General features: G+C 37.9%; 1 protein-coding gene and 1 pseudogene across 1 annotated transcript; both read left to right on the top strand.

The window, feature by feature from the left end:
• The first annotated feature begins 349 nt into the window (after positions 1 to 349).
• LOC119535290 lies at positions 350 to 1,356 on the top strand (annotated as a pseudogene).
• A 12,470-nt stretch (positions 1,357 to 13,826) lies between these two features.
• TAS2R4 (taste 2 receptor member 4) lies at positions 13,827 to 14,726 on the top strand. Its single transcript, XM_037835996.1, has one exon. The coding sequence runs from the start codon at positions 13,827 to 13,829 to the stop codon at positions 14,724 to 14,726; it is 900 nt and encodes a 299-aa protein (XP_037691924.1).
• Positions 14,727 to 16,076: the final 1,350 nt, after the last annotated feature.

Below are 16,076 nucleotides of genomic sequence, written 5' to 3'. Positions count from 1 at the left end.
TTTCTACTTTTCCATGTGTGTCTCTGAGTCCTCCCTACCAAGGGTCAAGACTTCTCAGTGATTCTCTGCCTTCTTCTGGTAATACTCATCTGCCTGTTTTAAGTGGCTCAGAACCCCACTCCCTTTGAAATTGAGTCCAAGTCCTCCATCTTCTTTGTGACTCTTCCTTCTCTTTGTGACACTGGACAGTGCTCTATTTGTATTTTAGCAAAGAGCTGCTGAGTTTATGATCATAGATGCAATTTGACAAGCCATGTCATCTGTGAAGAGGACAGACTAACCTGGAAAGAGCCAGAGAACATGTACTAAACTGTGCTGTATGACTGACTAAGTTGGGCAGAGACAAGAGATGGGCACAGAGAGGCAACAGGTAGAGGCAATAGATTCACAGAGAGAAATTTCAAATCAGCAAGGAAATTATATATCAACAAGGATCAAGGCTGTCTAATTGCTGACATGTTGGTATTTGCTGAGTAGGTGTTTCCAGTTCTATCTGCTATTCAGTTCATTCTGGGAATGCTGGGGAATGATTTCATTGGGTTGATCAATGACAACACCTGACTCAAGAGCAAGAGAATCCCTTTGTCTGACTTTATCATCACCAACCTGGCCCTCTCCAGGATGGTACTGCTGAGAATTCTCTTGACTGATGGTACTTTAATGGTGTTCTTTTTCAAATGGCATGAATAAGGGATAGTAATACAAGTTATTGATATTCTTTGGACATTTACAAACCATCTGAGCCTTTGGCTTGCCACATGTCTCAGTGTCCTGCACTGCCTGAAGATCACCAGTTTCTCCCACACCATGTTCTTCTGGCTCAAGCAGAGTTTCCAGGGTGGTTGTGTGGATGCTATAGAGTGCACTACTTTCATCTTGTGGTAGTGCCATATCTCTGATACATGAATTAAATATCTATTCTGAGATCAGTGGAATTGATGACACAGGGAATGTGAGTGAACACTTCAGAAAGAAGAGAAGTGAATATGATCTGATCCATGTTCTTGGGACTCTTTGGAACATTCCTGCCTTGATCATGTGCCTGACCTCCTACCTTCTGCTCATCTGCTCTCTGGGGAGTTACACACACAGCAGATGCAGCACAATGGTACCAGCTCCAGATAGCTCAGCACTGAAGCTCATGAAAAGGCCCTCAAAGCCATATTTTCCTTCCTCTTTCTCTTTCTACTTTACTTTCTTGCCTTTTTAATAGCATCTTCCACTCATTTCCTACCAGAAACTAAAATGGCTGATATGACTTCAGAAGTAATTACAATGTTTTATTGTATTGGCCACACATTTATTATCATTCTGGGGAACAACAGGCTGAAGCAGAAATTTGTGGAGATGCTCTGATGTGAGTCTGGTCATCTAAAACCAGGGTCCAAGGGACCCCTCTCTCTATAGAACAACAAGGGACACAGGATGGAGCCTGGGAATCCTTTGGATTTGCTCAAGAATCCAGGGCTCTTGTTGACCCTACTGTAGCACCAGCTTCTGTAATATCAGTGGGACTGTCTTGCTGACTGTTTCACTGCTAGTCGTACCTAGCCATACTTCTAACAGCCTCTCTCAGTATGGTTGTTAGGGGAGAGCATGGATATTGCTCAAGCACTTGAAATGGGTGGAACTGCCACTCCATCATTCCTGGAGGACAAAATATCACTACAGAGATGGCTATCAGAACTTGAAATCTGATGGAGTATGCCCTGCTGTGTTTTGGAATTGTTTGGGACCCATGACCCCTGTTTCCTTCCAATTTATCCCCTCTGGAATGGGAATGTTTAACCTATACCTCTCCCTGCATTGTATAGTGTAAGCAGATAATTTGTTCTCTGGGTTCACAGGTCCACAAACCAGTGGGAATTGTGACCCAGGACAAACTACATCAATAAGTGATTTCAGTGAGACTTTGTACTAAATACTGTTTTGAAATGGCTTAGGTTTTTGGGACATTGTGATGGAATGAATGTATTTTGCATATAGAGAGGGGTCTTCAGGGTGTGGTTTGGTGGTTTGAAACTGTATGTACCCCAGAAAAGCATGTTCTTAAAATTGATACATTCCTGTGGGTGTAAAACCATTGTAAATAGATCTTGTGATGAGACTACTTCAGTTAAGGTGTGACCCACCTCATTCTAGATGGGTCTTAATCCTATTACTCAAGCCCTTCATAAGAGAATGAAATTCAGACAAAGCGAGAGATAGCCATGGAAGTAAGAAGCTGAAATCAACAAAACCCAGAAAAGAAGGGAGAGACTGGCAAATGCCACCAAATGCCCTGTCATGTGACAGAGAAGCCAGGATAATTAGCAGCCTGTTCCAGAACGCCAGCCTTCAGGGAGAAAGCAATACCTTGATAATACATTGATTTAGACATTCTACTTGCCTCAAAACCATGAGCAAATAAATTCCCATTGTTTAAGGTGATCCATTTCATAGTAATTGCTTAACCATCTTTGGAAACAAAAACAGCCACATTTTATCACAGTGTACTGTGTAAAGTGCTCAATAAGTGAAGGCTTTTTTTTGTAATTAATAATAAAATTATGCAGGAACAGGAATTCCCATATGATACTAGTTCCCACAAATCCATGTGTAACAACAATAGAATGAAAATTAAGACCTTTGGATTCTAGATTTCAATTTAACCTTGGTTAAGTCATTTTGCTTCAGTAGTCCTTACTTTCCTTTATCATTTTGCTAAAGTGAATTTTCAAGTAATTTGAAATTATTCAATAACTTCAATAAATTATTTTTTACATTGGCCAAAAGACCAAGCATTTTTTTTAAACCAAATGCATATATGTTTTTAAAATTTGAGTTTTATCAAAAATAATATAAGCAATTTGTGTCCTTGGTCTAAAGTGAGTCTCTTGTAGACAGCATGTAGATGGATAATATTTTTTTAATCCATTCTGACAATCTGTGTCTTTTGATTGGGGAGTTTAATCCATTAACATTCAATGTCATTACTGTAAAGACTGTACTTACTTCAACCCTTTTATACTTTGTCTTTTATATGTCATATCTTATTTTTGTCTTTTTTTACCCTTTTAGTTACCTGTACTTACATTCTTTTTTTCTACACTCTCCTCCAAGACTCTCTCTCCTGGCTTTTCCTTTCAGCCTGTAGCATTTCCTTTTGTATTTCTTGTAGGGTAGGTCTCTTGTTAATGAACACTCTCAGTTTCTGTTTATCTGTGATATATTTTAAACTCTCCCTCATTTTTGAAGGATAGTTTTGCTGGACAAAGAATTCTTGTTTGCCAGTTTTTCTCTTTCAGTACCTTAAATATATCATACCACTGCTTCCTTGCCTCCATGGTTTCCTAGGAGAAATTGACCTTAGTCTTATTGAGCATCCCTTTTATGTGATGAATCACTTTTTTCTTGCTGCTTTCAGAATTCTCTGTTTGTCATTGGTATTTGACATTCTGATTAGTATGTCTATTAGGATTCATTCTGTTTGGAGTGTGTTGCATTTCTTGAACATGTAACTTTATGTCTTTCATAAGAGTTGAGAAATTTTCAATATCATTTCTTCAAATATTCTTTCTGCTCCTTATCCCCTCTCTTTTCGTTCTGGGTCACCCATGATGCATGTATTTCTGCACATTGTGCTGGCATTCAATTGCCTGAGACCCATTCTTTTCTCTATTATTTCCTTTAAGTGTAAGATTCCGTGTGTCCTATCCTCTAGTTCACTGATCCTTTCTTCTGCCTGTTCAAATCTGCTCTTGTATCACTCTAGTGCATTTTTAAAATCTCTTCTGTTGTTCCTTACATTCCTATAAGTCCTCTTATTTTTTGCATGCTTTCAAATTCATCTTTATGCTCACTCAGTGTCTTCTTTATATTCTTTATTTCCTTTGCCATATTTTCCTTCCCCTCCTTGGCTGAAGTTTTAATTTGTTTCTTTGACAGAGTCATATCTTCATGTTTCTCAGTATGGCTTTTATTTTTTTGCTGATGTCTAGGCATCTGATTTTCTTGATGAGTTTACTCTGAAGGTCAATTTCTCTCTCTTGCCTCAGATTTTCTTACTGATTGGCTTTGTGCTAAAGCTTTCCTTTGACACTTGGTTCAGCTTATTTTAGACCTTTAGAGTAGCTCATGTTTAACTGATCAGAGTTTAATAGGTTGAAAGTGAAATATTGAGAAAAGATATTGCACAGAAACAGTAACCAGAGAAGAGCTAGGGTAGCTATAATAATATCAGACAAAATAGACTTTAAATCCAAAACTGTTAAAAGAGGTAAAGAAGGACATTGTATATTAATAAAAAGGGCAATCCACTAAGAAGAAATAAAAATATTAAATAATTATGCACCTAACTACAGTTCCAAAAATATATGAGGCAAACACTAGCAATGAAGAAATAGATATCTCTACAATATCTCTACAATAATAGTTTGAAACTTCAATACATCACTCTCATCAATACATAGACCCTCACATCTATGGTCAGTTGACTTTTGATAAGGCTGCCAAATCCACTCAACTGTGACAGTACCATCTCTTCAACAAATAGTGCTGGAAGAACTAGATATCCATATCCAAAAGAATGAAAGAGGACCGGTATCTAATGCCTTTTACAAAAATAAACTCAAAATGGATCAAAGACCTAAATATAAGAACCAGGACCATAAAACTCCTAGAAGAATATGTAGGGAAGCATCTTCAAGATCTTGAGGTAGGAAGTGGTTTCTTAGACTTTACACTGAAAACACCTGCAATGAAAGAAGAAATAGATAAATAGGACCTCCTAAAGATTAAATAATTCTGTCCTTCAAATAACTTTTTCAAGAAAGTGAAACAGTAGTCTACTCAATGGGAGAAAATATTTGGAAACCACATATCTGATAAGGGTTTACTATCCAGAATATATAAAGAAATACAACTCAACAATAAAAAGACCAATAACTCAATAAAAAAATTGGGCAAAATATTTGAATAGACACTTTTCCAGAGAGGAAATACAAATGGCTAAAAATCACGTGAAAAGATGCCCAACATCATTAGCTATTAAGGAAATGCAAATAAAGAGCACAATGAGGTATCACTTCACCCCTAACAGAATGGCCACTATTAAAAAAAAGAGAAAACTGCAAGTGTTGGAGAGGATGTGGAGAAATAGAAACACTTATTCACTCCTGGTGGGAATGTAGAATGATTCAGCTGCTGTGGAAGATGGTTTGGTGGTTCCTCAGGAAGCTAAGTATAGACTTGCCATATGATCCATCAATCCTGTTACTAGGTACATAATCAGAAGAACTGAAAGCAGCAATGCAAAAAGACATTTGCTCACCAATGTTCATCATGGCATCATTCACAACTACTAAAAGATAGAAATGACTCAAGTGTCCATCAGCTGATGAATGGATAAACAAAGTGTGGTATATACATATGTGCTGGTTTGAATCTGTCATGTACCCCATAAAAAATTGTGTTTTTTTGGTCCACTCTTGTGGGGGCAGACCTATTGTGGGTGGGATCTTTTGATTAGGTTGTTTCCATGGAGATAAGACCCACCCAATTGTGGGTGGGACTTTTTGATTAGATTATTTCCATGGAGATGTGGCCCCTCCCATTCAAGGTGAGTCTTAATTACCTTACTGGAGTCCTTAAGAGAGCTCAGGGAGAGAGAGAGAAAGCTCAGAGCTGACACAGATCCAGATTCTTGGATATGTACACAGAGAGACTTTTGGAGAAGCTAAGCTGGAAGATGAAGCTCAGAGTTTGCCTGGAGAAGCTAAGTGAGCACCCACAGATGCTTAGAGAGGTACTGAAATCATAAGCTGAAAGCAATGTAACATGGGAGCAAAGAACCAGCAGATGCCAGCCATGTGCCTTCCCAGCTGACAGAGATGTTCTGGATGCCATCTGCCTTTCCTCAGGGAAAGTATCTACCTCTTGATGCCTTAATTTGGGCATTTTCATGGCCTTAGAACTGTGGATTTGCAACCTGACAAATCCCCATTGAAAAAGCCAATCCATTTCTGGTATATTGCATTTTGGCAGCCTTAGCAAACTGGAACAACATATAATGGAATATTATTCATCTGTAAGAAGGAATGAAGTCCTTATGTATGTGACAACATATATGGACCTTGAGGATATTATGTTGTGTGAAATAAGTCAGACACATAACAACAAATATTGTATGGTCTCACTAATATGAACTAATTATAATGACCAAACTCTTGGAGTTAAAATCTGGAGTATAGGTTACCAGGGTATAGAATGAGGGTATGGAATGGGAAGCTGATGCTTAGTTTGTGCAGAATTTTCAATAAAGTTGATTGTAATGTTTGGAAATGCATTGAGGATATGGTAGCACATTACTGTAAGTATAATTAACAGCACTGGAATATGGGTGTGATTTTGGTTGAAAGGGGAAGTTTAGGGTCATGTATGTCACTAGAAGGAAAGCTAGACCATAAAATATGGGACTTTATAATATAGTGAACCCTGTTGTGGATGATGACTATGGTTAATTGTATAAATATAAGAATATTCTTACATGAACTAGAAAAATGTATGCCATTATTACAAGGTGTTAACAATAGAGTGGTATATGGGAAAAAATGCAACCAATGCAAACTATGAACTATAGTTAGCAGTAATATTTTAATATTCTTTCATCAATTGTAACAAGGTTATTACAATGTTAATTGTCAATAATGGGGGGAGTGTAAAAGGGTATGTGATTTTTCTTCTTGGAGCACTGAGAATGTTCTCAAATTGATCGTGGTGATGAATGCACACCTCTGTGATTCTACTGAGAGCCACTGATTTTATACTTTGAGTGAATTGTATGGTGTGTGAATAAAACTTTTTTTTTTAAAGGGAACCATCATCATCATTTTGCCAACAGCCAAATAATAAATATAATTCTAAATGCAAAAAATATATAAACAGGTTTTAGAAGTTTAATCAATTTCAGTTGAATCAAAGTACATAAGCATTGGTTTACTTCCTATCACTGAGAACTATAACATGTCAATCAGAATATTATTGCTTGTCATAAAGAATTCTCAAACTTTTGAAGATATTCAGTTGGGTTACATGTCATTTTTGAATCCATGTCACTCATGGGGCTATCAGGAATAGACTAGTCTTCCTGAGAATGTTGACTCTGAAGCCAAACAACTTGGGTTCAAATCCTGGCTCTGGTCCTTATGAACTATACTTCACTTTCCTCATTTGTAAAATGGGGATAGTAGTAGTATTTTTCTTATAGGGTTGTTGGAAAGAATACTTGAGTTAATACATGAAAAGTGCTTAGAGTCCCTGAGTAGACACTCAAATATTTTTTATTGTTATTGTTATTTTATGAAAGGGGTTATATTTTGACAGAGCATTGGTTGATATTTGGTCATATATAACCATGAATTAATTTTAGAATTGTTATTAGTTTACATAATAATTTTTAAAAATATAAAGATAAAATGTCTTTTGTTCTGTATAGTTTGCTTTCGAATTGATACTTGCCCCTTGAAGCTGGTAGAAAAATTCTCAACAATGACACAACCTAAAATTCCCTTTTAAAAAGTTAACTGCTGAAACTAAAGAATGATTCAATTCATTTATAATTCGTTAAAATCTAAGCATTCTTCTACAATTCATACTTCTTTCCCACCTAAATAGTTTTGCATTTAATAAAAATCTGATTCTTTTCAGCATAAAGGAGTTTAACTAGGGAAATTTATGCTGTCTTGATTGGCATTTGCTTTGTTAACCCTGACCCAAGCTCTTTAACCCAGCCTTACCCATTCTTGAACACTTGTTCTACCTTTTGTTACTTTGACAACTTCTCTGCCTAGCTGTAACCTTATTGACCTTCAACCCTTACCTAATTTCCTCATTATTCTTTCTGGCTTAGGTGTTGAGACTTTCCTCTCAACATACCTTTTCATTAGAGGTTTAGGCTTGGCTGTTCTTTGACTTTTTCTGTCTTCAGCTGACTTGTACAGCGATCCCTCCTTTCTCTTCCCACTCTGGTCCCATTAAACCCTACCCTGCCTAAGAGATTCAGATATGGGCCAGTGAGCACTGTATATTTCACTGGAACTTGTAGTGTGGGTGGAAAATGTAGAATTCTTTGAGTGGGAGTCTGTTGTGATAGTCCAATTGTCTGAGTGCAGAGCTAGCCTCCCTAAGAGTAAAGGTGACATCAGTCATAGGTGTGGCATCCCCAACCCCCACCCCCCACTCGCTCTTTCAGAGAAATGTGGAAGTGTCTCCCAGAAAATCTCAGGCTTTCTTATGTGACTTCAGCCATATGTGGACCCCCACGAGTGAAAGTTGTTGATAGGAGTAGGGGCATGGGTCTGGGTAGTGGGTAAGTTGCTGAGGAAAGGAGTCTCACCTGTTGCTAGAGGCACAATGATGGGTAGTCTGGGTACTTTGGAAAGAATGTGGTCTTCTAAATTCACTGAGGGAATGCCCAATCTTCCAGCTCCTCACTGAGTTCCCGGACATGGGACAGAATTACCTAATGCTTCAGGCCCAATTTTGAGAAACCTTAGAAGGGGTCATTTTTTTTTTTTTTTCTTTGTTTTTAACGAATTAGTTTTAGTGGCCAAGCACTTAAGTATCTTAAATCTATGCATAAAGGAACAGGACATGGCTTTCCCCCACTATGACTAGATACATCGTATTGGGAGTGCAGGGACAAGAATTGTCCTGGTATTTGGAGTACAGCCACATACTAGAATTGGTTCCAAGGCCCGTATCCCCTCCAAACATGTGTATTCTTCAATGTGTTGCTGGGGGCTTTAGCACACCAAATCAACAGCAACTTATGACAATAGCCTATGAGACCTTTCAATTTTCCATCAAGGATCCCTGTGTTCTATGTCTTATGGACTACTTCTCGTTTGTAATACTCTCCGACCTCTTGGGTCAAGTTCATATATCATGACACTTTATGAGATTGAACTTTAGTTTATTTCTGGGAGGATTATGAATGACAAACAAAAACAAAAACATATTCTAGCATTTCTCAAACAATTTTAGTGTCTGCCTATACTCTTTACTTTGTAGAATATCCGATATTTTCAAGCAGTTGATGAACAGGACTCTCTAGAGTATCTTAAAGTTGTATTTGTGGTTTTCTTGTCTTGGGATGTTATTTGTTTATATCTAGCAAGAGGTTTGTTTTAAGGAAGCAAAAGTGACCTTATGAATTCCAACAACTGCTAACAACAATTGTATATTATTTTGTGTTGTTTCTATATTTTGTTGTTGGATTAGAAAAATGTACAGAGTAGTGGTTAAAAGTGTTAGTCAAGCACACTTGAGTTCACATTCTGATGACACTACTTGTTAGGTGCATGGGTTTGGCAAGTTAAACCTTCTAGGACTTCGGTTTGCTTTACTTCTTTTATGATGTGAATCCATGAAGCTTGTTGCAGATGATACCAAAGAACATGATATGTGGGAAAGTCTGCTCCTTCCAGCCTCTAGGGGATGATGGGAAGGGGAAGAGGGAGAGATAAAAAGAATCGCAAGTATTGCAGGTGAGAGTCCTGATTTTCCCCTCTTTGAACACTGGTTAAAAGCCCTTGGTTTGCATTCAGTGGGAATAAAGATGTAGCAGCCAAGAGAGAGATTAGCTTATGAATTGTGCAGACTCAGGCTTGAATGCCAGCAGGGCACAGAGTAACCCGAGGAAAAGGACCTATTCATGCACAGAGGCAGAAGACATAGACAATGCTTCTTTGCTTCCACAAAGCATAATTGTACCCCTCTCCTTATCACCTGGACTCAAAGAAGAGAAGCATGGCATATGGAGGATATTTTAGAGATTTTTTTCCAGGGTGACTGATCATTTCCTGAAGGGTTTTTTTTTTTTTTTTTTTTTTCTCTTTTCATTAACCCATTGAATTAAACATCTCTTGCCAAAGAGCAAGGTAGTTGCCCTTCTTGGAACTGTGCCACAGTCCAAGACCTCCGTATCCAATCCTTCTTCCTGCCCCTGTCCTTTCACAGGTGTCAAACCTACATTGTTATCTGAACAGCATACCTACCTTCTGCTACTTCCCACCTATGATTTCTTGCCTGTCCAATTCCATTTCAGCCTCTGCTTCTTGGAAGGCCTGGTCTAACTCATTCTCTCTTACTACATAAGTAAGCTCTTTATTAAATGTTTATACAGATTATACAGATACTCACTGGAGACAAGCATATAACATCTTTTTAAGTGCAGCATTATTCTGGAAATCATCTTATACTCTTTCTTCTCCTCCAGCCTCAATATTCATTTGGTCGGCAGATCATTTTGCTTGTACTTTAGAATTGTCCCTTTGTCCCCATCTCTACTCTTCAACACAGCTGGGTGACCACATCAGGATTCTAATTCTTTTTCCTGTTTGTAATTCCATCCCCTTCTAGTAAAGCATTTCCACATTACTTGGATTGTGTTCTTCACACAGTGAAAATGTTATCGTATTCCTCTCCTCTTAGAGTGCCTCTCCACTTCTTTTCATCAAGTTCAAATTCCTTAGTCCAGAATATAAAGCCATTGATCGTTTTGTCCCTATTTTCCTTTTTGGTTTCATTGTTCCGTTCTTCACTTCTACACAAGTAACATTGCTGCTACATATTTGCGAAAACTTCTCTCTTTCCCTGGAATTTCTTCTTATCATACAAGCTTTGTAACTTCTGTTATCTTTCAAGACTTATCTCATCAAACAAAATTTCTCTGACTTCCTCAGATAAAGATAAGCATTCATTCTTTCTTAAAATGTACAAATTTCTGATCACATTACTATAGTAATTATTTATGTGCAATGTCTATACCTACGATGGTATAAATACATGATTTTTTCCATTTATCTTTGCAATTTCATCTCTCACCAGTACTCTTCCTCTCCTTGCACCCTTCTACTCTTCTGTTACCTGACCGTGCCACATTCTTTTCATCTCTGAGTCTTCACATAGAGTGCTTCCTCTGTCTCCAGTATCCTTCCTCCTCTCATCTTAGCCTTTTGGTTGGATACCTCTTTTGCATCCTTTAAGACTTAATTTTTATGTCGACTTAAGGAAGTCTTCCCTGAACCTACAAGGTTGGGTTAGGGACCCCACACTCCCATTGTACATTTTATCTTCATTATTGCATTTAAAACACTGATCTCTAATTGTCTATTCAGCTGTCTCTCCAGCTATTCTGCATGTTCTGTGAAGGCAGGAACTGCTTGGTAGGTGATTTTTCTGTTTCCCCAGTAGCTAACATAGTACCTGGCTAACAATTTGTTGGATGCATGAAGCAATGAGGAACAGCCTAGTATTGTGGAAAGAGCTTCAGACTCAGAAAGACCTTCCAAATTAGCTACTGATTAGCTAGGATACTAGGCAGGCACTTACTTTCTCCAATTATCATTTTCCTTACCTGTAAATAGAGATAACCTCATCTCCCTCCTAGGATTTGTGTTAAGTACTAGATTCCATATAGTACTCTTTTGAAAAATGTAAACTCCGTAATTCCTATTTATCATGACTGACCTCATTCCTCAGAGCTTTCATCAAATATGCTAAATTGTCCTTTTGCTTTGACTGTTTATCCTGAAACTTTCTCTACAGATTTATCAAGTAGCAGAGTTTGGACCCATGACTGTATTGACCACCAGTGGGCCTTCTTGGGATCTAGTAAACATTTAGACTTACAAGGCTACCTTAGGCCACTATGACACCAGGCACCCACCTTACCAGCAAGGCAGCATCAACCATCTCTCTTCTTCAAAGTCTTTGCTTACAGCCTAGGTGCAAGGAGAGAAGATACATGTCAGGGAAAGCTAGATTAAAAGCTTAGTGATCCACAGGAGCTAATTTCTCTTGTAATAATTTTATAGACATAACTTCCAGGGTTGATTCAAGGGACATTCACTTTCGAAGAGTCACTATTCTCAGGGAAGCCGAAAGCATGTATTCCCCATAAGATTTTTATAGTTCACTTATAGTTCCTTCCAGTCCAGATGCAATTTGCCAATCAGGGGTCACATTTTGCCTACAACTATTGTTGATGTTCTTACTCTTATCAGGTTGCCATGGTAACAGAACTAGAAGGTTTAGCAGAAGGACAATTCCTCATGCAGAGGGAGAAATGTTTCCTTGACCTTTTCGCACACTGATCCTTTCAGAAGTAACTTCTGACAGAACCAGCTTATTAATCATGCTAACTAACTTGATCACATTTTAATTATAGTACCTCCTGCTACTTAGAACCCAATAACTGCATATATCACACTCTGGGTGGTGTCTGTTACTGTCCAATACTGGGGTTTCCCCTCTTTTTTTTTTGGAGAATTTTCTTCCTGTATCATACTCTACATTATTTATCCTCTTTAAATGCAGTGCTTTAGTGTTTCAACTTAATAACTTTAATGCAGTGATCTATTTTATAGACAAGTGGAAGTCTGTACTACAATATTACCTTTCCTTTGATCATCGCCTTGCTTGTTCTCTCTGTATTTACCCAACTGATCTCGGCATGACTCTGACATACCCGTTAGATTGCATAAAAAGCTTCTATAAGCACTTGGACTGCATCTCTGGGAATTTCTCCAGGCTTGCCTTCTTTCCGTCTGCCTTAAAATGCCCCATGGATTTACTTCCCCTTTCTTAACCTGATTATCTTCGTATCTTAGCTCCTTATTCTTATCTATCCTTATTAGGATTTGGTAATAGGACTTTGTATGCTTTACCTTGATGCTGATTTGTTAACCTGTTTGTGGTTGCATTCAGATTATGCCTCGATTTTATCCAGCTGCTAGAGTAGACAAGAGATACCACTCTCTTACATTCACCTATAGCCCTCATAAATATCATTTGTCAGATGTATCATGGCATATTCTCTCTGAGCGTTACAGAGGAAATCAGGCAATGTGATGCCTAGCTACTTGGCCCACAAAACTACAACTAAAGCGTTACTATGAATCTGATACCAGAGAACTCTTATTGACAGTTAAATGCCTAAGAAAAAATAGTCGTATGTTTTCTAATCTTAAACCCAGATCCATAAGGGAAACATGAAATGGCAGACATTTATTTTCCAAGCAGAAATAGAACACAGCAAATTAAATAGTGTACAGTAAGTGATTATGGCACAGATTTATATATGTGACTGATAAGGGAATATAAATTAAAGGAATCATCATGAATGAATGGAATTGGGAAAGGCTTTCTCAAGCAAGTGTAAGGGTCTTGAACTTGGTCTATTTAGATAAACATGAATTACTGTAGGGGGCCAAGGGTGAAGGAATAGTGTTGGTATGGCCAGCATACCAGTTGGAGAAAATGGCTGCAACAGAAATACATTAGACGAGAGAAAGAAGTTGTATCCAGTTAATCCATGGATGTGTAGATGTAGATGGGGGGGAGGGGGCTAGAAGTGAGGTTTGGAAATTCCAACCATATTCTGGGGTTGCTATAAATAAAAACTATGTTCAGTGTTAAATAGTGACAGAAATAGTGATGGACTAGAGCTATCTAATTTGGATTTGTAGTCCTTGGAGCCAGCCAAGACTCACCCTTTTAGCCCTCCTGCTCTTGGAGGAGTGGATTTCCAGGTTCACCTAGGCTTGTTTTAATTAGACATTTCTATGAAAAACAGGAAGAAGTGGTAATTCAATCCTTGGAAGATTTGCATCCCAGTAAAAGCAGCTAACTCTTAGCCTACTAATGGTTCATTTGCTATGCTAGGGAAAGTTTTAAAAAGGAGATATCTTTCTTGGCTCAACACTGGTGCCAACTTATACATTTCAGTATTTCTCTTGCTCCCACCCTCAGCACTGTAACAGTTTAATTCTCAGTGTGTAAAGATGCCTGGGATATTCTTTTTTCCTGTTATTGCTGCAGTAATTCTGAATTCTGTAGGGCTCATTGTGAACCTGTTTATTGCAGTGGTCACATTCAAGAATTGTGTCAAAAGGCTTAGACTCTCCTCTTCTGATAGGATCCTCTTCAGCTTGGCCATTACCAGACTTCTTATGCTGGGACTGTTTGTACTGAACATTATCTTCGTCTTCATTGCTGAGTTTGCTGAAAGGTCAATCTACGTGCCCAAGTTTTTTCTGCTGTGTTGGGTGTTTTTGGACTCATGTGGTCTCTGGATTGTGACCTTGCTCAACACATTGTACTGTGTGAAGCTTACTAACTTCCAAAACTCAATATTTCTCCTGCTGAAACGGAATCTCTCCTCAAAGACCCCCAGGCTGCTGCTGGCCTGTGTGCTGATTCCTGCCTTCACCACTCTCCTATATGTTGTGCTCAGCAAAAGATCTCTGTTTCCTGAATCTGTGAGCAGCATGAATGGCACAGTATTTAACATCTATGAAGAAATGTCATCTTTGATGACCTTCTTGGTCCTGAGCTCATTTCTCCAGTTCATCATTAATATAATTTCTGCTTCCTTGTTAATAAATTCCTTGAGGAGACATATACAGAGGATGCAGAGAAACACCACCAAGTTTTGGAATCCTCAGACTGAAGCTCATGTAGGTGCTATGAAACTAATGATTTATTTCCTCATTCTCTATATTCCATATTCAGTAACTACCGTGTTCCCATATATCTCTTTTTTTGAAAAGATGAATTTGGGAGCCAAAAGCATTTGTTTTATTATTCCCAGCTTTTACCTTCCAGGACATTCTGTTCTTATTGTTCTCACACATCCCAAACTGAAAGCAAAAGCAAAGAAGATTTTTTGTTTCAACAAATAGTGGAATTTCCATACAGTGACCACAGTCACCCCATGGTTTGTCAGCTTGATTTTTCCTGTTAGTGGTTTTCCCAGAGGTCTGTAGAATTCATTTTTGTAGTTGCTGATCTGGCATCCTAAGCCTTTGGGTGCCTGTATTTCAATTCATTCTACATTTTTCAGCGAATATTTTTAAAATTAGGTGCTTTTCCTAAGGAAATTGCATGAGGAATTACTTATCATGTATTTTGCATGGGTATGCAATCTCTGGATAATATAAATTTCTGCATTTTATATTGGCTTTGAAGTAACCAAAGCAATACTTTGTAGTGTGCATTATTAGTTAAATCTTGGTGGTTTAGCTGGGGGACCCTGTTTGGGTATCAGGAATTGGTAAGTAGTTATTGGGTGCCACTAGATTGACTTAAAGGCTAGGCAGGAAGATACAGAGAGAAAAGGAAAAAAGAAAAGCTTCAGGGAAGGGAGGAAAGAGAATAGTGTAAGCAAGTAAGTATACATTGTGAGACAAGACAGAAAAAGGGTCCTCACACTTGTTGGGTAATTGAAATAGCTATTACTACCAAGAAACCATAGAGATGAATTTTCAGACTTGTCTGGGAATGAGGGTAGGGCCTGAGTTAATAGGTAAGGGGAAGTAATCAAGTATTAAAGAATCACAATCCAAGATGTCTCCAAGGATCTGAAAATTCAGGAGCTAGACGAAGGCTAAAAGCAAGTGCCAAATAGTGAAATTAACACAATCTGAGTACAAATTTAAGAAAATACTGTAATTCACTATATGATTTAGAATTCAGTGGAAAGCCAAGAGGAGCCATTGATCAGGCTGAGGGAGAACTTGACTTTTGCTAAATTTACTTAATCTGTTGACAAAGTTTTGCACAGATTTATATGGGCATTGCACAGTTCTCCAGGAGAGAGCTGTTTCTGGGGTTAGGACAGCTGTACTGTGGCTACAGTGGAACAGGAATCTGAAGACAAACTGTTGACACGTTTTGGGACAGGAATTGGAAATAATAATTTATATTTATATAGTTGTTTGGTGTTTATAAATACTTATGTAACATTTACACATTTCAAAATAAATAACCTTGTTAAAATAACAGATTCTTTATTAAAAAAAGAAAAAAAACCAGTATTCTATAAATCATAAACTTTCCTGACTTTTCCACTTCTGACCACCAGTACCTTCACTAAAATATCAGTTAGATTTTCCAAATCCAATATTTTATACTATAAAACTTGGAGGTATTCATCATGTTTGAATTTTAGGATTAGGAGATAAAAGGATTACTGAGCGTAATTAAATGTACACTGTGAAATAAGAATTCTAGATGAGTGACAGAAGTCTCAT

The sequence above is a fragment of the Choloepus didactylus genome, chromosome 5, assembly GCF_015220235.1.
Source record: "Choloepus didactylus isolate mChoDid1 chromosome 5, mChoDid1.pri, whole genome shotgun sequence".
NCBI classification, from domain to species: Eukaryota; Metazoa; Chordata; class Mammalia; order Pilosa; family Megalonychidae; genus Choloepus; species Choloepus didactylus.
Note: the sequence above shows the minus strand (reverse complement) of the source record. Positions and strands in the feature narration are given on the sequence as shown.

Coding starts and splice junctions, on each gene's coding strand:
- TAS2R4 (XM_037835996.1), top strand. CDS start 13,827: ATGCCTGGGATATTCTTTTTTCCTGTTATTGCTGCAGTAATTCTGAAT.